Source organism: Microtus oregoni, unplaced genomic scaffold (assembly GCF_018167655.1).
Source record: "Microtus oregoni isolate MIOR12 unplaced genomic scaffold, Mior012 000008F_ref0000371, whole genome shotgun sequence".
Taxonomy (NCBI): Eukaryota; Metazoa; Chordata; class Mammalia; order Rodentia; family Cricetidae; genus Microtus; species Microtus oregoni.
The window spans coordinates 36,055,287-36,078,758 of record NW_024543067.1 but is presented as its reverse complement, the minus strand read 5'-3'; the positions used below and the strand labels follow the sequence as shown (position 1 = coordinate 36,078,758).

Here is a 23,472-nt window from a genome sequence, read left to right as displayed (position 1 = left end):
CAGACATGAAGACAGTGCCCACTAAAATCTCTTGCTCTTGATAATCTCTGTTCTCAAGCTGACTGGGTGAGTTTCTTCCGACACGGTCTCGTCCCCTCTGTAAACTTTGATGGTTTTGTCAGCGTGTGCTGTTAGCAATCAGCTTTGCAACTGATCAAAAGCACAAGCAAATATTCCTGAGTCACTGTCCCAAGACACAGAAAAGATGGCAGCATGGACCCACTGAAAATTGTAGCCAGTTCTCCACTCCCAAAGGTGCGTGCATGGTGCTATTGCCAGCTCCAGACACAAGAACTCCATTGGCATTGACTGCAAGCGTTCTGTACACACACTGGTGTTGAGGTCACTGAAGAGGACCCATGACATGTTTGTAGCTGATAATGGAAAACCTGTGCCTTTGGATGAAGAGAGTCACAAGCGGAAGATGGCAATCAAGCTTCGTAATGAGTATGGTCCTGTCTTGCATATGCCCACTTCTAAAGAGAACCTTAAGGAGAAGGGACCTCAGAACGTGGCAGAGTCATATCCCCATAAACAGTATCCTGCCAATCAAGGACAAGAAGTTGAATACCTGGTGACAGGTACACATCCATACCCGCCAGGACCCGGTGTTGCCCTGACCGCCGCCACCAAGGTCCAGAGAATGCCCAGTGAGTCAGCCGCACAGTCCTTAGCTGTGGCGCTGCCGAATCAGGCCCGAGCTGATGCAAATGGTACTGGACCTGCTGGGAGTGAGTACCGACACCCAGGAGCTTCTGACCGTTCCCAGCCCACAGCAGTGAAGTCTGTGATCATGGAGGCCGGCAATACCAAGAACTCTGCATTATTGGCTAAAAAAGCCCCTACCATGCCCAAACCCCAGTGGCACCCACCGTGGAAACTCTGTAGGGTTATCAGTGGGCATCTTGGCTGGGTTCGGTGCATTGCCGTGGAACCTGGCAATCAGTGGTTCGTTACCGGCTCTGCCGACAGAACTATCAAGATTTGGGACTTGGCTAGTGGCAAATTGAAGCTGTCCTTGACTGGGCACATCAGCACGGTGCGTGGTGTGATTGTGAGCACGAGGAGCCCCTACTTGTTCTCTTGTGGAGAAGACAAGCAAGTGAAGTGCTGGGATCTTGAGTACAACAAGGTTATACGGCACTATCATGGCCATCTAAGTGCAGTGTATGGTCTGGATTTGCATCCAACAATCGACGTCCTGGTGACTTGTAGTCGAGATTCAACTGCACGCATCTGGGACGTGAGGACTAAAGCCAGTGTGCACACGTTGTCCGGACACACAAATGCAGTTGCTACCGTGAGATGCCAGGCTGCAGAACCACAGATTATCACCGGGAGTCACGATACCACAATACGATTATGGGATCTGGTGGCTGGAAAGACAAGAGTGACATTGACGAATCATAAGAAATCTGTCAGGGCTGTGGTCTTACATCCACGACATTACACATTTGCATCTGGGTCTCCAGATAACATAAAGCAGTGGAAGTTCCCTGACGGAGGCTTCATTCAGAATCTCTCCGGTCACAACGCCATCATCAACACGCTGGCAGTCAATGCCGACGGAGTACTTGTGTCTGGAGCCGACAATGGCACCATGCACCTTTGGGACTGGAGGACTGGCTACAATTTTCAGCGGGTCCGTGCTGCTGTCCAGCCAGGGTCTTTGGACAGTGACTCAGGAATTTTTGCTTGTGCTTTTGATCAGTCACAAAGCCGGTTGCTAACAGCACAAGCTGACAAAACCATCAAAGTTTACAGGGAGGACGAGACTGCAAGGGAAGAAACTCACCCAGTCAGCTGGAAACCAGAGATTATCAAGAGGATAATCTGAGTCAATTGGGAGCATGGGGACCTTGGGGGACGGTTGAAGGGAGGAGGGGAGAGGCAAGGAGGCGAGCAGAGAAAAATGTAGAGCTCAACAAATATCAATAAAAATTTTAAAAAAATAAAAAATAAAAAGAGGAATTTATTCTTTTTTATGGGTAGGTGAACATACATGTGTGTGAGAATATGGAAACCAAAGGGTGTTCTTTGGGTGCTGTTTACCTTCAGTTTTCTCTCTCTCTCTCTCTCTCTCTCTCTCTCTCTCTCTCTCTTTGTTTTGTTTGTTTTTGTTTCTCAAGATGGGGGTTCTCTGTGTAACCACCCTAGCTGTCCTGGAACTAGCTCGAACCCACAGAGATCCACCTGCCTCTGTCTCCGGAGTGCTGGGATTAAAGGCCTTGTGCTATCACTGCCTGGCCTGTTTGTTTTAAAGGATTTATGTGGATGAATGTTTTCCCCGCATATGCACTATGTTGGATCCCTTGGAACTTGGGTTATGAATTGCTGTGAGCCACGCTGGGTGCTGGGAACTGAACCTGCATCGATTACAACAGCAGTAAGTGCTATCGAGCCATTTCTTCAGTCCCTTACTTATTCTTTGAGGCGGGGTCTCTTATGGATCCAGAACTTCACATGTGGGTGTGGCTGCAAGCTCTCAGAATCTGTCTCTCCGGGGCTGGTTTTATAAGCATGGTCTGTCCGGCCTGACTTTTGTTTTGTTTTTAATAGAGTCTCCATGAACCAAATTCATTTCCTCACAAGAGCACTTTGTGGCTGAGCCATCTCCATAGCTCTCACTATTCATAAATAATAGGTTTAAGAGCTGCCTCAGGACGGGAGGTGTAGCTCTTGGTAGAGTCCTTGCCTGGTGTCTGCTTTGCTTCTCCTTTCTGTGTTATCTTGTGACTGAAAGCAACCTGGGGTAAGTGAAGTTAAAACAAGCCAGGACCAGCTGCTGCCTAGGAATGGTACTGAGTCCAGTGGACTGGGATCTTCTAAGTCAATGAGCCTCCCCGCATTAAAAAAAAATCCCCACAAAATCCCCACAGGCCAAACTTTTTTTGTTTTTTTGTTTTGTCGAGACAGGGATTCTCCATAGCGTTGGAGCCTGTCCTGGAGCTAGCTCTTGTAGACCCGGCTGGCCTCGAACTCACAGGGATCCGACAGCCTCCGCTCCCGAGTGCTGGGATTAAAGGCATGCACCACCACCGCCCAGCAAGGCCCATCTGATTTAGGCAATCCCACAGTTGTGGTTTCCTATCCCAGGTGACAATAGTTTACTGTTAAGTTGACAGAAGTGATTACTCTGTATATATGAATGCACCTTTGGGGCTCAGAGGCCAGTTTCATGGATTTTGCTCTCTCTCCGAGATATCAAACTCAGGTTGGTATGCTGGTGTGGCACACAGTGCCTTTACCCCCACCTCACTGTCCTGTCCTCATCTTGACCACCTACTGAGAAACATTCTAAGGAATAAGGAAGGGCACCCTTGAGCCCTGACCTTGGATTACTTGGCCTTTGGATTTTCCAGAGACAGCCAGGAAACACAAAGTTTTAAGAACATAGTAAGCGGGGCCAGGCGGTGGTGGCTCCTGCCTTTGAAACCAGCACTCAAGAGGGGGGCAGAGGCAGGTGGATCTCTGTGAGTTCAAGGAGAGCCTGGTCTACAAGAGCTAGTTCCAGGACAGGTTCCACTACATTCCCCATTACTTCACTCATTGCAGTTGGGGTCAGAAACAGGTACTCAGTGAGAAGCACCTGTGCATGGGCACATACAAACCAGGCCTTTGCGTCGTTTCCAGGATGTCCAGGGCCTGATTTTATGCACATCACAGTCTAGCTAATGGTAGGTTTGTCATTTTACTTCCTCTTAGAACTTCGGAACACCCTTTGTAGCCTGGAACCCAGCAGCTCTCAGTTCCATGCCCACAGCCTTGGGCGAGAGGATCTGTTCCTTCAGGGCCCCAAGTCTTGTGAGTGACCTGTAAGGACTGGAATAAGGATGAGCTAGATGAACCGTCCATCCGAGGCAGCCTACTCTGCCTCTGATTTCTGACATTTCTAGATACCCGTTTGACTCCAAGTTCAGGTGAACATGGAAAGCAATGATTTCCCCGTTGGGGTGAGTAGAAATGGGTTCAGACGCTGGTCTGAGGCAGTATGGATGAGATCGCAGAGGAGCGTGTGGTACCCTGGTGGGCACTCGATCTAGGCAGTCACACTGTCAGACTGCTTATTGTAGTGATATTTCATTTGTGTTTTAGTAAATCAAGCTTTCCTGAAGATCAGAGTGTAAAACAAACACCCTGGTCAGCCTCACAGACCAGGCAGTGACATCACACACCTTTAATCCAAGTTGCCAGACTAGTTGGCCATAGAAACTGGGCGGGAGTGGTACACGCCCTTAATCCCCGCCCTAGAGAGGGATATAAGACAGGAGGAGACAGCTCTCGGCCAGTCTCATTCTGAGGATTCCTGGAGGCAGGATCGCCACCATACTCGGACTAAAAATCTTCATTTAAAAGAAGTTTTAAGGGAGAATAGTGGCGGCGAATTCTGCATCGAGTTAGTTGGCTGCTGGAGGAGCGGGCTGAGCCATGGCGACTATGGTGGAGGAGGTCCAGAAGCATTCCGTACACACACTGGTGTGGAGGTCACTGAAGAGGACCCATGACATGTTTGTAGCTGATAATGGAAAACCTGTGCCTTTGGATGAAGAGAGTCACAAGCGGAAGATGGCAATCAAGCTTCGTAATGAGTATGGTCCTGTCTTGCACATGCCCACTTCTAAAGAGAACCTTAAGGAGAAGGGACCTCAGAACGTGGCAGAGTCATATCCCCATAAACAGTATCCTGCCAATCAAGGACAAGAAGTTGAATACCTGGTGACAGGTACACATCCATACCCGCCAGGACCCGGTGTTGCCCTGACCGCCGCCACCAAGGTCCAGAGAATGCCCAGTGAGTCAGCCGCACAGTCCTTAGCTGTGGCGCTGCCGAATCAGGCCCGAGCTGATGCAAATGGTACTGGACCTGCTGGGAGTGAGTACCGACACCCAGGAGCTTCTGACCGTTCCCAGCCCACAGCAGTGAAGTCTGTGATCATGGAGGCCGGCAATACCAAGAACTCTGCATTATTGGCTAAAAAAGCCCCTACCATGCCCAAACCCCAGTGGCACCCACCGTGGAAACTCTGTAGGGTTATCAGTGGGCATCTTGGCTGGGTTCGGTGCATTGCCGTGGAACCTGGCAATCAGTGGTTCGTTACCGGCTCTGCCGACAGAACTATCAAGATTTGGGACTTGGCTAGTGGCAAATTGAAGCTGTCCTTGACTGGGCACATCAGCACGGTGCGTGGTGTGATTGTGAGCACGAGGAGCCCCTACTTGTTCTCTTGTGGAGAAGACAAGCAAGTGAAGTGCTGGGATCTTGAGTACAACAAGGTTATACGGCACTATCATGGCCATCTAAGTGCAGTGTATGGTCTGGATTTGCATCCAACAATCGACGTCCTGGTGACTTGTAGTCGAGATTCAACTGCACGCATCTGGGACGTGAGGACTAAAGCCAGTGTGCACACGTTGTCCGGACACACAAATGCAGTTGCTACCGTGAGATGCCAGGCTGCAGAACCACAGATTATCACCGGGAGTCACGATACCACAATACGATTATGGGATCTGGTGGCTGGAAAGACAAGAGTGACATTGACGAATCATAAGAAATCTGTCAGGGCTGTGGTCTTACATCCACGACATTACACATTTGCATCTGGGTCTCCAGATAACATAAAGCAGTGGAAGTTCCCTGACGGAGGCTTCATTCAGAATCTCTCCGGTCACAACGCCATCATCAACACGCTGGCAGTCAATGCCGACGGAGTACTTGTGTCTGGAGCCGACAATGGCACCATGCACCTTTGGGACTGGAGGACTGGCTACAATTTTCAGCGGGTCCGTGCTGCTGTCCAGCCAGGGTCTTTGGACAGTGACTCAGGAATTTTTGCTTGTGCTTTTGATCAGTCACAAAGCCGGTTGCTAACAGCACAAGCTGACAAAACCATCAAAGTTTACAGGGAGGACGAGACTGCAAGGGAAGAAACTCACCCAGTCAGCTGGAAACCAGAGATTATCAAGAGGATAATCTGAGTCAATTGGGAGCATGGGGACCTTGGGGGACGGTTGAAGGGAGGAGGGGAGAGGCAAGGAGGCGAGCAGAGAAAAATGTAGAGCTCAACAAATATCAATAAAAATTTTAAAAAAATAAAAAATAAAAAGAGGAATTTATTCTTTTTTATGGGTAGGTGAACATACATGTGTGTGAGAATATGGAAACCAAAGGGTGTTCTTTGGGTGCTGTTTACCTTCAGTTTTCTCTCTCTCTCTCTCTCTCTCTCTGTCTCTCTCTCTTTGTTTTGTTTGTTTTTGTTTCTCAAGATGGGGGTTCTCTGTGTAACCACCCTAGCTGTCCTGGAACTAGCTCGAACCCACAGAGATCCACCTGCCTCTGTCTCCGGAGTGCTGGGATTAAAGGCCTTGTGCTATCACTGCCTGGCCTGTTTGTTTTAAAGGATTTATGTGGATGAATGTTTTCCCCGCATATGCACTATGTTGGATCCCTTGGAACTTGGGTTATGAATTGCTGTGAGCCACGCTGGGTGCTGGGAACTGAACCTGCATCGATTACAACAGCAGTAAGTGCTATCGAGCCATTTCTTCAGTCCCTTACTTATTCTTTGAGGCGGGGTCTCTTATGGATCTCCATGAACCAAATTCATTTCCTCACAAGAGCACTTTGTGGCTGAGCCATCTCCATAGCTCTCACTATTCATAAATAATAGGTTTAAGAGCTGCCTCAGGACGGGAGGTGTAGCTCTTGGTAGAGTCCTTGCCTGGTGTCTGCTTTGCTTCTCCTTTCTGTGTTATCTTGTGACTGAAAGCAACCTGGGGTAAGTGAAGTTAAAACAAGCCAGGACCAGCTGCTGCCTAGGAATGGTACTGAGTCCAGTGGACTGGGATCTTCTAAGTCAATGAGCCTCCCCGCATTAAAAAAAAATCCCCACAAAATCCCCACAGGCCAAACTTTTTTTGTTTTTTTGTTTTGTCGAGACAGGGATTCTCCATAGCGTTGGAGCCTGTCCTGGAGCTAGCTCTTGTAGACCCGGCTGGCCTCGAACTCACAGGGATCCGACAGCCTCCGCTCCCGAGTGCTGGGATTAAAGGCATGCACCACCACCGCCCAGCAAGGCCCATCTGATTTAGGCAATCCCACAGTTGTGGTTCCTATCCCAGGTGACAATAGTTTACTGTTAAGTTGACAGAAGTGATTACTCTGTATATATGAATGCACCTTTGGGGCTCAGAGGCCAGTTTCATGGATTTTGCTCTCTCTCCGAGATATCAAACTCAGGTTGGTATGCTGGTGTGGCACACAGTGCCTTTACCCCCACCTCACTGTCCTGTCCTCATCTTGACCACCTACTGAGAAACATTCTAAGGAATAAGGAAGGGCACCCTTGAGCCCTGACCTTGGATTACTTGGCCTTTGGATTTTCCAGAGACAGCCAGGAAACACAAAGTTTTAAGAACATAGTAAGCGGGGCCAGGCGGTGGTGGCTCCTGCCTTTGAAACCAGCACTCAAGAGGGGGGCAGAGGCAGGTGGATCTCTGTGAGTTCAAGGAGAGCCTGGTCTACAAGAGCTAGTTCCAGGACAGGTTCCACTACATTCCCCATTACTTCACTCATTGCAGTTGGGGTCAGAAACAGGTACTCAGTGAGAAGCACCTGTGCATGGGCACATACAAACCAGGCCTTTGCGTCGTTTCCAGGATGTCCAGGGCCTGATTTTATGCACATCACAGTCTAGCTAATGGTAGGTTTGTCATTTTACTTCCTCTTAGAACTTCGGAACACCCTTTGTAGCCTGGAACCCAGCAGCTCTCAGTTCCATGCCCACAGCCTTGGGCGAGAGGATCTGTTCCTTCAGGGCCCCAAGTCTTGTGAGTGACCTGTAAGGACTGGAATAAGGATGAGCTAGATGAACCGTCCATCCGAGGCAGCCTACTCTGCCTCTGATTTCTGACATTTCTAGATACCCGTTTGACTCCAAGTTCAGGTGAACATGGAAAGCAATGATTTAACCGTTGGGGTGAGTAGAAATGGGTTCAGACGCTGGTCTGAGGCAGTATGGATGAGATCGCAGAGGAGCGTGTGGTACCCTGGTGGGCACTCGATCTAGGCAGTCACACTGTCAGACTGCTTATTGTAGTGATATTTCATTTGTGTTTTAGTAAATCAAGCTTTCCTGAAGATCAGAGTGTAAAACAAACACCCTGGTCAGCCTCACAGACCAGGCAGTGACATCACACACCTTTAATCCAAGTTGCCAGACTAGTTGGCCATAGAAACTGGGCGGGAGTGGTACACGCCCTTAATCCCCGCCCTAGAGAGGGATATAAGACGGGAGGAGACAGCTCTCGGCCAGTCTCATTCTGAGGATTCCTGGAGGCAGGATCGCCACCATACTCGGACTAAAAATCTTCATTTAAAAGAAGTTTTAAGGGAGAATACTGGCGGCGAATTCTGCATCGAGTTAGTTGGCTGCTGGAGGAGCGGGCTGAGCCATGGCGACTATGGTGGAGGAGGTCCAGAAGCATTCCGTACACACACTGGTGTGGAGGTCACTGAAGAGGACCCATGACATGTTTGTAGCTGATAATGGAAAACCTGTGCCTTTGGATGAAGAGAGTCACAAGCGGAAGATGGCAATCAAGCTTCGTAATGAGTATGGTCCTGTCTTGCATATGCCCACTTCTAAAGAGAACCTTAAGGAGAAGGGACCTCAGAACGTGGCAGAGTCATATCCCCATAAACAGTATCCTGCCAATCAAGGACAAGAAGTTGAATACCTGGTGACAGGTACACATCCATACCCGCCAGGACCCGGTGTTGCCCTGACCGCCGCCACCAAGGTCCAGAGAATGCCCAGTGAGTCAGCCGCACAGTCCTTAGCTGTGGCGCTGCCGAATCAGGCCCGAGCTGATGCAAATGGTACTGGACCTGCTGGGAGTGAGTACCGACACCCAGGAGCTTCTGACCGTTCCCAGCCCACAGCAGTGAAGTCTGTGATCATGGAGGCCGGCAATACCAAGAACTCTGCATTATTGGCTAAAAAAGCCCCTACCATGCCCAAACCCCAGTGGCACCCACCGTGGAAACTCTGTAGGGTTATCAGTGGGCATCTTGGCTGGGTTCGGTGCATTGCCGTGGAACCTGGCAATCAGTGGTTCGTTACCGGCTCTGCCGACAGAACTATCAAGATTTGGGACTTGGCTAGTGGCAAATTGAAGCTGTCCTTGACTGGGCACATCAGCACGGTGCGTGGTGTGATTGTGAGCACGAGGAGCCCCTACTTGTTCTCTTGTGGAGAAGACAAGCAAGTGAAGTGCTGGGATCTTGAGTACAACAAGGTTATACGGCACTATCATGGCCATCTAAGTGCAGTGTATGGTCTGGATTTGCATCCAACAATCGACGTCCTGGTGACTTGTAGTCGAGATTCAACTGCACGCATCTGGGACGTGAGGACTAAAGCCAGTGTGCACACGTTGTCCGGACACACAAATGCAGTTGCTACCGTGAGATGCCAGGCTGCAGAACCACAGATTATCACCGGGAGTCACGATACCACAATACGATTATGGGATCTGGTGGCTGGAAAGACAAGAGTGACATTGACGAATCATAAGAAATCTGTCAGGGCTGTGGTCTTACATCCACGACATTACACATTTGCATCTGGGTCTCCAGATAACATAAAGCAGTGGAAGTTCCCTGACGGAGGCTTCATTCAGAATCTCTCCGGTCACAACGCCATCATCAACACGCTGGCAGTCAATGCCGACGGAGTACTTGTGTCTGGAGCCGACAATGGCACCATGCACCTTTGGGACTGGAGGACTGGCTACAATTTTCAGCGGGTCCGTGCTGCTGTCCAGCCAGGGTCTTTGGACAGTGACTCAGGAATTTTTGCTTGTGCTTTTGATCAGTCACAAAGCCGGTTGCTAACAGCACAAGCTGACAAAACCATCAAAGTTTACAGGGAGGACGAGACTGCAAGGGAAGAAACTCACCCAGTCAGCTGGAAACCAGAGATTATCAAGAGGATAATCTGAGTCAATTGGGAGCATGGGGACCTTGGGGGACGGTTGAAGGGAGGAGGGGAGAGGCAAGGAGGCGAGCAGAGAAAAATGTAGAGCTCAACAAATATCAATAAAAATTTTAAAAAAATAAAAAATAAAAAGAGGAATTTATTCTTTTTTATGGGTAGGTGAACATACATGTGTGTGAGAATATGGAAACCAAGGGGTGTTCTTTGGGTGCTGTTTACCTTCAGTTTTCTCTCTCTCTCTCTCTCTCTCTCTCTCTCTCTCTCTCTCTTTGTTTTGTTTGTTTTTGTTTCTCAAGATGGGGGTTCTCTGTGTAACCACCCTAGCTGTCCTGGAACTAGCTCGAACCCACAGAGATCCACCTGCCTCTGTCTCCGGAGTGCTGGGATTAAAGGCCTTGTGCTATCACTGCCTGGCCTGTTTGTTTTAAAGGATTTATGTGGATGAATGTTTTCCCCGCATATGCACTATGTTGGATCCCTTGGAACTTGGGTTATGAATTGCTGTGAGCCACGCTGGGTGCTGGGAACTGAACCTGCATCGATTACAACAGCAGTAAGTGCTATCGAGCCATTTCTTCAGTCCCTTACTTATTCTTTGAGGCGGGGTCTCTTATGGATCCAGAACTTCACATGTGGGTGTGGCTGCAAGCTCTCAGAATCTGTCTCTCCGGGGCTGGTTTTATAAGCATGGTCTGTCCGGCCTGACTTTTGTTTTGTTTTTAATAGAGTCTCCATGAACCAAATTCATTTCCTCACAAGAGCACTTTGTGGCTGAGCCATCTCCATAGCTCTCACTATTCATAAATAATAGGTTTAAGAGCTGCCTCAGGACGGGAGGTGTAGCTCTTGGTAGAGTCCTTGCCTGGTGTCTGCTTTGCTTCTCCTTTCTGTGTTATCTTGTGACTGAAAGCAACCTGGGGTAAGTGAAGTTAAAACAAGCCAGGACCAGCTGCTGCCTAGGAATGGTACTGAGTCCAGTGGACTGGGATCTTCTAAGTCAATGAGCCTCCCCGCATTAAAAAAAAATCCCCACAAAATCCCCACAGGCCAAACTTTTTTTGTTTTTTTGTTTTGTCGAGACAGGGATTCTCCATAGCATTGGAGCCTGTCCTGGAGCTAGCTCTTGTAGACCCGGCTGGCCTCGAACTCACAGGGATCCGACAGCCTCCGCTCCCGAGTGCTGGGATTAAAGGCATGCACCACCACCGCCCAGCAAGGCCCATCTGATTTAGGCAATCCCACAGTTGTGGTTTCCTATCCCAGGTGACAATAGTTTACTGTTAAGTTGACAGAAGTGATTACTCTGTATATATGAATGCACCTTTGGGGCTCAGAGGCCAGTTTCATGGATTTTGCTCTCTCTCCGAGATATCAAACTCAGGTTGGTATGCTGGTGTGGCACACAGTGCCTTTACCCCCACCTCACTGTCCTGTCCTCATCTTGACCACCTACTGAGAAACATTCTAAGGAATAAGGAAGGGCACCCTTGAGCCCTGACCTTGGATTACTTGGCCTTTGGATTTTCCAGAGACAGCCAGGAAACACAAAGTTTTAAGAACATAGTAAGCGGGGCCAGGCGGTGGTGGCTCCTGCCTTTGAAACCAGCACTCAAGAGGGGGGCAGAGGCAGGTGGATCTCTGTGAGTTCAAGGAGAGCCTGGTCTACAAGAGCTAGTTCCAGGACAGGTTCCACTACATTCCCCATTACTTCACTCATTGCAGTTGGGGTCAGAAACAGGTACTCAGTGAGAAGCACCTGTGCATGGGCACATACAAACCAGGCCTTTGCGTCGTTTCCAGGATGTCCAGGGCCTGATTTTATGCACATCACAGTCTAGCTAATGGTAGGTTTGTCATTTTACTTCCTCTTAGAACTTCGGAACACCCTTTGTAGCCTGGAACCCAGCAGCTCTCAGTTCCATGCCCACAGCCTTGGGCGAGAGGATCTGTTCCTTCAGGGCCCCAAGTCTTGTGAGTGACCTGTAAGGACTGGAATAAGGATGAGCTAGATGAACCGTCCATCCGAGGCAGCCTACTCTGCCTCTGATTTCTGACATTTCTAGATACCCGTTTGACTCCAAGTTCAGGTGAACATGGAAAGCAATGATTTCCCCGTTGGGGTGAGTAGAAATGGGTTCAGACGCTGGTCTGAGGCAGTATGGATGAGATCGCAGAGGAGCGTGTGGTACCCTGGTGGGCACTCGATCTAGGCAGTCACACTGTCAGACTGCTTATTGTAGTGATATTTCATTTGTGTTTTAGTAAATCAAGCTTTCCTGAAGATCAGAGTGTAAAACAAACACCCTGGTCAGCCTCACAGACCAGGCAGTGACATCACACACCTTTAATCCAAGTTGCCAGACTAGTTGGCCATAGAAACTGGGCGGGAGTGGTACACGCCCTTAATCCCCGCCCTAGAGAGGGATATAAGACAGGAGGAGACAGCTCTCGGCCAGTCTCATTCTGAGGATTCCTGGAGGCAGGATCGCCACCATACTCGGACTAAAAATCTTCATTTAAAAGAAGTTTTAAGGGAGAATAGTGGCGGCGAATTCTGCATCGAGTTAGTTGGCTGCTGGAGGAGCGGGCTGAGCCATGGCGACTATGGTGGAGGAGGTCCAGAAGCATTCCGTACACACACTGGTGTGGAGGTCACTGAAGAGGACCCATGACATGTTTGTAGCTGATAATGGAAAACCTGTGCCTTTGGATGAAGAGAGTCACAAGCGGAAGATGGCAATCAAGCTTCGTAATGAGTATGGTCCTGTCTTGCATATGCCCACTTCTAAAGAGAACCTTAAGGAGAAGGGACCTCAGAACGTGGCAGAGTCATATCCCCATAAACAGTATCCTGCCAATCAAGGACAAGAAGTTGAATACCTGGTGACAGGTACACATCCATACCCGCCAGGACCCGGTGTTGCCCTGACCGCCGCCACCAAGGTCCAGAGAATGCCCAGTGAGTCAGCCGCACAGTCCTTAGCTGTGGCGCTGCCGAATCAGGCCCGAGCTGATGCAAATGGTACTGGACCTGCTGGGAGTGAGTACCGACACCCAGGAGCTTCTGACCGTTCCCAGCCCACAGCAGTGAAGTCTGTGATCATGGAGGCCGGCAATACCAAGAACTCTGCATTATTGGCTAAAAAAGCCCCTACCATGCCCAAACCCCAGTGGCACCCACCGTGGAAACTCTGTAGGGTTATCAGTGGGCATCTTGGCTGGGTTCGGTGCATTGCCGTGGAACCTGGCAATCAGTGGTTCGTTACCGGCTCTGCCGACAGAACTATCAAGATTTGGGACTTGGCTAGTGGCAAATTGAAGCTGTCCTTGACTGGGCACATCAGCACGGTGCGTGGTGTGATTGTGAGCACGAGGAGCCCCTACTTGTTCTCTTGTGGAGAAGACAAGCAAGTGAAGTGCTGGGATCTTGAGTACAACAAGGTTATACGGCACTATCATGGCCATCTAAGTGCAGTGTATGGTCTGGATTTGCATCCAACAATCGACGTCCTGGTGACTTGTAGTCGAGATTCAACTGCACGCATCTGGGACGTGAGGACTAAAGCCAGTGTGCACACGTTGTCCGGACACACAAATGCAGTTGCTACCGTGAGATGCCAGGCTGCAGAACCACAGATTATCACCGGGAGTCACGATACCACAATACGATTATGGGATCTGGTGGCTGGAAAGACAAGAGTGACATTGACGAATCATAAGAAATCTGTCAGGGCTGTGGTCTTACATCCACGACATTACACATTTGCATCTGGGTCTCCAGATAACATAAAGCAGTGGAAGTTCCCTGACGGAGGCTTCATTCAGAATCTCTCCGGTCACAACGCCATCATCAACACGCTGGCAGTCAATGCCGACGGAGTACTTGTGTCTGGAGCCGACAATGGCACCATGCACCTTTGGGACTGGAGGACTGGCTACAATTTTCAGCGGGTCCGTGCTGCTGTCCAGCCAGGGTCTTTGGACAGTGACTCAGGAATTTTTGCTTGTGCTTTTGATCAGTCACAAAGCCGGTTGCTAACAGCACAAGCTGACAAAACCATCAAAGTTTACAGGGAGGACGAGACTGCAAGGGAAGAAACTCACCCAGTCAGCTGGAAACCAGAGATTATCAAGAGGATAATCTGAGTCAATTGGGAGCATGGGGGCCTTGGGGGACGGTTGAAGGGAGGAGAGGAGAGGCAAGGAGGCGAGCAAAGAAAAATGTAGAGCTCAACAAATATCAATAAAAATTTTAAAAAAATAAAAAATAAAAAGAGGAATTTATTCTTTTTTATGGGTAGGTGAACATACATGTCTGTGAGAATATGGAAAACAAAGGGTGTTCTTTGGGTGCTGTTTACCTTCAGTTTTCTCTCTCTCTCTCTCTCTCTCTCTCTCTCTCTCTTTGTTTTGTTTGTTTTTGTTTCTCAAGATGGGGGTTCTCTGTGTAACCACCCTAGCTGTCCTGGAACTAGCTCGAACCCACAGAGATCCACCTGCCTCTGTCTCCGGAGTGCTGGGATTAAAGGCCTTGTGCTATCACTGCCTGGCCTGTTTGTTTTAAAGGATTTATGTGGATGAATGTTTTCCCCGCATATGCACTATGTTGGATCCCTTGGAACTTGGGTTATGAATTGCTGTGAGCCACGCTGGGTGCTGGGAACTGAACCTGCATCGATTACAACAGCAGTAAGTGCTATCGAGCCATTTCTTCAGTCCCTTACTTATTCTTTGAGGCGGGGTCTCTTATGGATCCAGAACTTCACATGTGTGTGTGGCTGCAAGCTCTCAGAATCTGTCTCTCCGGGGCTGGTTTTATAAGCATGGTCTGTCCGGCCTGACTTTTGTTTTGTTTTTAATAGAGTCTCCATGAACCAAATTCATTTCCTCACAAGAGCACTTTGTGGCTGAGCCATCTCCATAGCTCTCACTATTCATAAATAATAGGTTTAAGAGCTGCCTCAGGACGGGAGGTGTAGCTCTTGGTAGAGTCCTTGCCTGGTGTCTGCTTTGCTTCTCCTTTCTGTGTTATCTTGTGACTGAAAGCAACCTGGGGTAAGTGAAGTTAAAACAAGCCAGGACCAGCTGCTGCCTAGGAATGGTACTGAGTCCAGTGGACTGGGATCTTCTAAGTCAATGAGCCTCCCCGCATTAAAAAAAAATCCCCACAAAATCCCCACAGGCCAAACTTTTTTTGTTTTTTTGTTTTGTCGAGACAGGGATTCTCCATAGCGTTGGAGCCTGTCCTGGAGCTAGCTCTTGTAGACCCGGCTGGCCTCGAACTCACAGGGATCCGACAGCCTCCGCTCCCGAGTGCTGGGATTAAAGGCATGCACCACCACCGCCCAGCAAGGCCCATCTGATTTAGGCAATCCCACAGTTGTGGTTTCCTATCCCAGGTGACAATAGTTTACTGTTAAGTTGACAGAAGTGATTACTCTGTATATATGAATGCACCTTTGGGGCTCAGAGGCCAGTTTCATGGATTTTGCTCTCTCTCCGAGATATCAAACTCAGGTTGGTATGCTGGTGTGGCACACAGTGCCTTTACCCCCACCTCACTGTCCTGTCCTCATCTTGACCACCTACTGAGAAACATTCTAAGGAATAAGGAAGGGCACCCTTGAGCCCTGACCTTGGATTACTTGGCCTTTGGATTTTCCAGAGACAGCCAGGAAACACAAAGTTTTAAGAACATAGTAAGCGGGGCCAGGCGGTGGTGGCTCCTGCCTTTGAAACCAGCACTCAAGAGGGGGGCAGAGGCAGGTGGATCTCTGTGAGTTCAAGGAGAGCCTGGTCTACAAGAGCTAGTTCCAGGACAGGTTCCACTACATTCCCCATTACTTCACTCATTGCAGTTGGGGTCAGAAACAGGTACTCAGTGAGAAGCACCTGTGCATGGGCACATACAAACCAGGCCTTTGCGTCGTTTCCAGGATGTCCAGGGCCTGATTTTATGCACATCACAGTCTAGCTAATGGTAGGTTTGTCATTTTACTTCCTCTTAGAACTTCGGAACACCCTTTGTAGCCTGGAACCCAGCAGCTCTCAGTTCCATGCCCACAGCCTTGGGCGAGAGGATCTGTTCCTTCAGGGCCCCAAGTCTTGTGAGTGACCTGTAAGGACTGGAATAAGGATGAGCTAGATGAACCGTCCATCCGAGGCAGCCTACTCTGCCTCTGATTTCTGACATTTCTAGATACCCGTTTGACTCCAAGTTCAGGTGAACATGGAAAGCAATGATTTCCCCGTTGGGGTGAGTAGAAATGGGTTCAGACGCTGGTCTGAGGCAGTATGGATGAGATCGCAGAGGAGCGTGTGGTACCCTGGTGGGCACTCGATCTAGGCAGTCACACTGTCAGACTGCTTATTGTAGTGATATTTCATTTGTGTTTTAGTAAATCAAGCTTTCCTGAAGATCAGAGTGTAAAACAAACACCCTGGTCAGCCTCACAGACCAGGCAGTGACATCACACACCTTTAATCCAAGTTGCCAGACTAGTTGGCCATAGAAACTGGGCGGGAGTGGTACACGCCCTTAATCCCCGCCCTAGAGAGGGATATAAGACAGGAGGAGACAGCTCTCGGCCAGTCTCATTCTGAGGATTCCTGGAGGCAGGATCGCCACCATACTCGGACTAAAAATCTTCATTTAAAAGAAGTTTTAAGGGAGAATAGTGGCGGCGAATTCTGCATCGAGTTAGTTGGCTGCTGGAGGAGCGGGCTGAGCCATGGCGACTATGGTGGAGGAGGTCCAGAAGCATTCCGTACACACACTGGTGTGGAGGTCACTGAAGAGGACCCATGACATGTTTGTAGCTGATAATGGAAAACCTGTGCCTTTGGATGAAGAGAGTCACAAGCGGAAGATGGCAATCAAGCTTCGTAATGAGTATGGTCCTGTCTTGCACATGCCCACTTCTAAAGAGAACCTTAAGGAGAAGGGACCTCAGAACGTGGCAGAGTCATATCCCCATAAACAGTATCCTGCCAATCAAGGACAAGAAGTTGAATACCTGGTGACAGGTACACATCCATACCCGCCAGGACCCGGTGTTGCCCTGACCGCCGCCACCAAGGTCCAGAGAATGCCCAGTGAGTCAGCCGCACAGTCCTTAGCTGTGGCGCTGCCGAATCAGGCCCGAGCTGATGCAAATGGTACTGGACCTGCTGGGAGTGAGTACCGACACCCAGGAGCTTCTGACCGTTCCCAGCCCACAGCAGTGAAGTCTGTGATCATGGAGGCCGGCAATACCAAGAACTCTGCATTATTGGCTAAAAAAGCCCCTACCATGCCCAAACCCCAGTGGCACCCACCGTGGAAACTCTGTAGGGTTATCAGTGGGCATCTTGGCTGGGTTCGGTGCATTGCCGTGGAACCTGGCAATCAGTGGTTCGTTACCGGCTCTGCCGACAGAACTATCAAGATTTGGGACTTGGCTAGTGGCAAATTGAAGCTGTCCTTGACTGGGCACATCAGCACGGTGCGTGGTGTGATTGTGAGCACGAGGAGCCCCTACTTGTTCTCTTGTGGAGAAGACAAGCAAGTGAAGTGCTGGGATCTTGAGTACAACAAGGTTATACGGCACTATCATGGCCATCTAAGTGCAGTGTATGGTCTGGATTTGCATCCAACAATCGACGTCCTGGTGACTTGTAGTCGAGATTCAACTGCACGCATCTGGGACGTGAGGACTAAAGCCAGTGTGCACACGTTGTCCGGACACACAAATGCAGTTGCTACCGTGAGATGCCAGGCTGCAGAACCACAGATTATCACCGGGAGTCACGATACCACAATACGATTATGGGATCTGGTGGCTGGAAAGACAAGAGTGACATTGACGAATCATAAGAAATCTGTCAGGGCTGTGGTCTTACATCCACGACATTACACATTTGCATCTGGGTCTCCAGATAACATAAAGCAGTGGAAGTTCCCTGACGGAGGCTTCATTCAGAATCTCTCCGGTCACAACGCCATCATCAACACGCTGGCAGTCAATGCCGACGGAGTACTTGTGTCTGGAGCCGACAATGGCACCATGCACCTTTGGGACTGGAGGACTGGCTACAATTTTCAGCGGGTCCGTGCTGCTGTCCAGCCAGGGTCTTTGGACAGTGACTCAGGAATTTTTGCTTGTGCTTTTGATCAGTCACAAAGCCGGTTGCTAACAGCACAAGCTGACAAAACCATCAAAGTTTACAGGGAGGACGAGACTGCAAGGGAAGAAACTCACCCAGTCAGCTGGAAACCAGAGATTATCAAGAGGATAATCTGAGTCAATTGGGAGCATGGGGACCTTGGGGGACGGTTGAAGGGAGGAGGGGAGAGGCAAGGAGGCGAGCAGAGAAAAATGTAGAGCTCAACAAATATCAATAAAAATTTTAAAAAAATAAAAAATAAAAAGAGGAATTTATTCTTTTTTATGGGTAGGTGAACATACATGTGTGTGAGAATATGGAAACCAAAGGGTGTTCTTTGGGTGCTGTTTACCTTCAGTTTTCTCTCTCTCTCTCTCTCTCTCTCTCTCTCTCTTTGTTTTGTTTGTTTTTGTTTCTCAAGATGGGGGTTCTCTGTGTAACCACCCTAGCTGTCCTGGAACTAGCTCGAACCCACAGAGATCCACCTGCCTCTGTCTCCGGAGTGCTGGGATTAAAGGCCTTGTGCTATCACTGCCTGGCCTGTTTGTTTTAAAGGATTTATGTGGATGAATGTTTTCCCCGCATATGCACTATGTTGGATCCCTTGGAACTTGGGTTATGAATTGCTGTGAGCCACGCTGGGTGCTGGGAACTGAACCTGCATCGATTACAACAGCAGTAAGTGCTATCGAGCCATTTCTTCAGTCCCTTACTTATTCTTTGAGGCGGGGTCTCTTATGGATCCAGAACTTCACATGTGGGTGTGGCTGCAAGCTCTCAGAATCTGTCTCTCCGGGGCTGGTTTTATAAGCATGGTCTGTCCGGCCTGACTTTTGTTTTGTTTTTAATAGAGTCTCCATGAACCAAATTCATTTCCTCACAAGAGCACTTTGTGGCTGAGCCATCTCCATAGCTCTCACTATTCATAAATAATAGGTTTAAGAGCTGCCTCAGGACGGGAGGTGTAGCTCTTGGTAGAGTCCTTGCCTGGTGTCTGCTTTGCTTCTCCTTTCTGTGTTATCTTGTGACTGAAAGCAACCTGGGGTAAGTGAAGTTAAAACAAGCCAGGACCAGCTGCTGCCTAGGAATGGTACTGAGTCCAGTGGACTGGGATCTTCTAAGTCAATGAGCCTCCCCGCATTAAAAAAAAATCCCCACAAAATCCCCACAGGCCAAACTTTTTTTGTTTTTTTGTTTTGTCGAGACAGGGATTCTCCATAGCGTTGGAGCCTGTCCTGGAGCTAGCTCTTGTAGACCCGGCTGGCCTCGAACTCACAGGGATCCGACAGCCTCCGCTCCCGAGTGCTGGGATTAAAGGCATGCACCACCACCGCCCAGCAAGGCCCATCTGATTTAGGCAATCCCACAGTTGTGGTTTCCTATCCCAGGTGACAATAGTTTACTGTTAAGTTGACAGAAGTGATTACTCTGTATATATGAATGCACCTTTGGGGCTCAGAGGCCAGTTTCATGGATTTTGCTCTCTCTCCGAGATATCAAACTCAGGTTGGTATGCTGGTGTGGCACACAGTGCCTTTACCCCCACCTCACTGTCCTGTCCTCATCTTGACCACCTACTGAGAAACATTCTAAGGAATAAGGAAGGGCACCCTTGAGCCCTGACCTTGGATTACTTGGCCTTTGGATTTTCCAGAGACAGCCAGGAAACACAAAGTTTTAAGAACATAGTAAGCGGGGCCAGGCGGTGGTGGCTCCTGCCTTTGAAACCAGCACTCAAGAGGGGGGCAGAGGCAGGTGGATCTCTGTGAGTTCAAGGAGAGCCTGGTCTACAAGAGCTAGTTCCAGGACAGGTTCCACTACATTCCCCATTACTTCACTCATTGCAGTTGGGGTCAGAAACAGGTACTCAGTGAGAAGCACCTGTGCATGGGCACATACAAACCAGGCCTTTGCGTCGTTTCCAGGATGTCCAGGGCCTGATTTTATGCACATCACAGTCTAGCTAATGGTAGGTTTGTCATTTTACTTCCTCTTAGAACTTCGGAACACCCTTTGTAGCCTGGAACCCAGCAGCTCTCAGTTCCATGCCCACAGCCTTGGGCGAGAGGATCTGTTCCTTCAGGGCCCCAAGTCTTGTGAGTGACCTGTAAGGACTGGAATAAGGATGAGCTAGATGAACCGTCCATCCGAGGCAGCCTACTCTGCCTCTGATTTCTGACATTTCTAGATACCCGTTTGACTCCAAGTTCAGGTGAACATGGAAAGCAATGATTTCCCCGTTGGGGTGAGTAGAAATGGGTTCAGACGCTGGTCTGAGGCAGTATGGATGAGATCGCAGAGGAGCGTGTGGTACCCTGGTGGGCACTCGATCTAGGCAGTCACACTGTCAGACTGCTTATTGTAGTGATATTTCATTTGTGTTTTAGTAAATCAAGCTTTCCTGAAGATCAGAGTGTAAAACAAACACCCTGGTCAGCCTCACAGACCAGGCAGTGACATCACACACCTTTAATCCAAGTTGCCAGACTAGTTGGCCATAGAAACTGGGCGGGAGTGGTACACGCCCTTAATCCCCGCCCTAGAGAGGGATATAAGACAGGAGGAGACAGCTCTCGGCCAGTCTCATTCTGAGGATTCCTGGAGGCAGGATCGCCACCATACTCGGACTAAAAATCTTCATTTAAAAGAAGTTTTAAGGGAGAATAGTGGCGGCGAATTCTGCATCGAGTTAGTTGGCTGCTGGAGGAGCGGGCTGAGCCATGGCGACTATGGTGGAGGAGGTCCAGAAGCATTCCGTACACACACTGGTGTGGAGGTCACTGAAGAGGACCCATGACATGTTTGTAGCTGATAATGGAAAACCTGTGCCTTTGGATGAAGAGAGTCACAAGCGGAAGATGGCAATCAAGCTTCGTAATGAGTATGGTCCTGTCTTGCACATGCCCACTTCTAAAGAGAACCTTAAGGAGAAGGGACCTCAGAACGTGGCAGAGTCATATCCCCATAAACAGTATCCTGCCAATCAAGGACAAGAAGTTGAATACCTGGTGACAGGTACACATCCATACCCGCCAGGACCCGGTGTTGCCCTGACCGCCGCCACCAAGGTCCAGAGAATGCCCAGTGAGTCAGCCGCACAGTCCTTAGCTGTGGCGCTGCCGAATCAGGCCCGAGCTGATGCAAATGGTACTGGACCTGCTGGGAGTGAGTACCGACACCCAGGAGCTTCTGACCGTTCCCAGCCCACAGCAGTGAAGTCTGTGATCATGGAGGCCGGCAATACCAAGAACTCTGCATTATTGGCTAAAAAAGCCCCTACCATGCCCAAACCCCAGTGGCACCCACCGTGGAAACTCTGTAGGGTTATCAGTGGGCATCTTGGCTGGGTTCGGTGCATTGCCGTGGAACCTGGCAATCAGTGGTTCGTTACCGGCTCTGCCGACAGAACTATCAAGATTTGGGACTTGGCTAGTGGCAAATTGAAGCTGTCCTTGACTGGGCACATCAGCACGGTGCGTGGTGTGATTGTGAGCACGAGGAGCCCCTACTTGTTCTCTTGTGGAGAAGACAAGCAAGTGAAGTGCTGGGATCTTGAGTACAACAAGGTTATACGGCACTATCATGGCCATCTAAGTGCAGTGTATGGTCTGGATTTGCATCCAACAATCGACGTCCTGGTGACTTGTAGTCGAGATTCAACTGCACGCATCTGGGACGTGAGGACTAAAGCCAGTGTGCACACGTTGTCCGGACACACAAATGCAGTTGCTACCGTGAGATGCCAGGCTGCAGAACCACAGATTATCACCGGGAGTCACGATACCACAATACGATTATGGGATCTGGTGGCTGGAAAGACAAGAGTGACATTGACGAATCATAAGAAATCTGTCAGGGCTGTGGTCTTACATCCACGACATTACACATTTGCATCTGGGTCTCCAGATAACATAAAGCAGTGGAAGTTCCCTGACGGAGGCTTCATTCAGAATCTCTCCGGTCACAACGCCATCATCAACACGCTGGCAGTCAATGCCGACGGAGTACTTGTGTCTGGAGCCGACAATGGCACCATGCACCTTTGGGACTGGAGGACTGGCTACAATTTTCAGCGGGTCCGTGCTGCTGTCCAGCCAGGGTCTTTGGACAGTGACTCAGGAATTTTTGCTTGTGCTTTTGATCAGTCACAAAGCCGGTTGCTAACAGCACAAGCTGACAAAACCATCAAAGTTTACAGGGAGGACGAGACTGCAAGGGAAGAAACTCACCCAGTCAGCTGGAAACCAGAGATTATCAAGAGGATAATCTGAGTCAATTGGGAGCATGGGGACCTTGGGGGACGGTTGAAGGGAGGAGGGGAGAGGCAAGGAGGCGAGCAGAGAAAAATGTAGAGCTCAACAAATATCAATAAAAATTTTAAAAAAATAAAAAATAAAAAGAGGAATTTATTCTTTTTTATGGGTAGGTGAACATACATGTGTGTGAGAATATGGAAACCAAAGGGTGTTCTTTGGGTGCTGTTTACCTTCAGTTTTCTCTCTCTCTCTCTCTCTCTCTCTCTCTCTCTCTTTGTTTTGTTTGTTTTTGTTTCTCAAGATGGGGGTTCTCTGTGTAACCACCCTAGCTGTCCTGGAACTAGCTCGAACCCACAGAGATCCACCTGCCTCTGTCTCCGGAGTGCTGGGATTAAAGGCCTTGTGCTATCACTGCCTGGCCTGTTTGTTTTAAAGGATTTATGTGGATGAATGTTTTCCCCGCATATGCACTATGTTGGATCCCTTGGAACTTGGGTTATGAATTGCTGTGAGCCACGCTGGGTGCTGGGAACTGAACCTGCATCGATTACAACAGCAGTAAGTGCTATCGAGCCATTTCTTCAGTCCCTTACTTATTCTTTGAGGCGGGGTCTCTTATGGATCCAGAACTTCACATGTGGGTGTGGCTGCAAGCTCTCAGAATCTGTCTCTCCGGGGCTGGTTTTATAAGCATGGTCTGTCCGGCCTGACTTTTGTTTTGTTTTTAATAGAGTCTCCATGAACCAAATTCATTTCCTCACAAGAGCACTTTGTGGCTGAGCCATCTCCATAGCTCTCACTATTCATAAATAATAGGTTTAAGAGCTGCCTCAGGACGGGAGGTGTAGCTCTTGGTAGAGTCCTTGCCTGGTGTCTGCTTTGCTTCTCCTTTCTGTGTTATCTTGTGACTGAAAGCAACCTGGGGTAAGTGAAGTTAAAACAAGCCAGGACCAGCTGCTGCCTAGGAATGGTACTGAGTCCAGTGGACTGGGATCTTCTAAGTCAATGAGCCTCCCCGCATTAAAAAAAAATCCCCACAAAATCCCCACAGGCCAAACTTTTTTTGTTTT

General features: G+C 49.2%; 6 protein-coding genes across 6 annotated transcripts; all 6 read left to right on the top strand.

Annotated features, from left to right (window-relative positions):
• Positions 1-213: 213 nt before the first annotated feature.
• On the top strand, positions 214-1,837 carry LOC121451325 (pleiotropic regulator 1-like). The gene is made up of 2 exons (XM_041656795.1): positions 214-255; positions 317-1,837. Exons 1-2 carry the CDS (start codon positions 214-216, stop codon positions 1,835-1,837), a joined length of 1,563 nt encoding a protein of 520 aa, XP_041512729.1.
• Positions 1,838-4,437: 2,600 nt separating this feature from the next.
• On the top strand, positions 4,438-5,979 carry LOC121451324 (pleiotropic regulator 1-like). The gene has a single exon (XM_041656794.1). It carries the CDS (start codon positions 4,438-4,440, stop codon positions 5,977-5,979), a length of 1,542 nt encoding a protein of 513 aa, XP_041512728.1.
• A 2,484-nt stretch (positions 5,980-8,463) lies between these two features.
• Positions 8,464-10,005, top strand: LOC121451323 (pleiotropic regulator 1-like). Its single transcript, XM_041656793.1, has one exon. It carries the CDS (start codon positions 8,464-8,466, stop codon positions 10,003-10,005), a length of 1,542 nt encoding a protein of 513 aa, XP_041512727.1.
• Positions 10,006-12,605: 2,600 nt separating this feature from the next.
• On the top strand, positions 12,606-14,147 carry LOC121451322 (pleiotropic regulator 1-like). Its single transcript, XM_041656792.1, has one exon. It carries the CDS (start codon positions 12,606-12,608, stop codon positions 14,145-14,147), a length of 1,542 nt encoding a protein of 513 aa, XP_041512726.1.
• A 2,594-nt stretch (positions 14,148-16,741) lies between these two features.
• On the top strand, positions 16,742-18,283 carry LOC121451321 (pleiotropic regulator 1-like). The gene has a single exon (XM_041656791.1). The coding sequence runs from the start codon at positions 16,742-16,744 to the stop codon at positions 18,281-18,283; it is 1,542 nt and encodes a 513-aa protein (XP_041512725.1).
• A 2,592-nt stretch (positions 18,284-20,875) lies between these two features.
• Positions 20,876-22,417, top strand: LOC121451320 (pleiotropic regulator 1-like). The gene has a single exon (XM_041656789.1). The coding sequence runs from the start codon at positions 20,876-20,878 to the stop codon at positions 22,415-22,417; it is 1,542 nt and encodes a 513-aa protein (XP_041512723.1).
• The last annotated feature ends 1,055 nt before the right edge of the window (positions 22,418-23,472 follow it).

Bases quoted from the DNA above. Each gene is read 5' to 3' on its own strand.
- LOC121451325 (XM_041656795.1), top strand. From the start codon at position 214: ATGGACCCACTGAAAATTGTAGCCAGTTCTCCACTCCCAAAG. The intron at 256-316 runs GTGCGTGCATGG...ATTGACTGCAAG, and splicing joins CCAGTTCTCCACTCCCAAAG to CGTTCTGTACACACACTGGT.
- LOC121451324 (XM_041656794.1), top strand. From the start codon at position 4,438: ATGGTGGAGGAGGTCCAGAAGCATTCCGTACACACACTGGTGTGGAGG.
- LOC121451323 (XM_041656793.1), top strand. From the start codon at position 8,464: ATGGTGGAGGAGGTCCAGAAGCATTCCGTACACACACTGGTGTGGAGG.
- LOC121451322 (XM_041656792.1), top strand. From the start codon at position 12,606: ATGGTGGAGGAGGTCCAGAAGCATTCCGTACACACACTGGTGTGGAGG.
- LOC121451321 (XM_041656791.1), top strand. From the start codon at position 16,742: ATGGTGGAGGAGGTCCAGAAGCATTCCGTACACACACTGGTGTGGAGG.
- LOC121451320 (XM_041656789.1), top strand. From the start codon at position 20,876: ATGGTGGAGGAGGTCCAGAAGCATTCCGTACACACACTGGTGTGGAGG.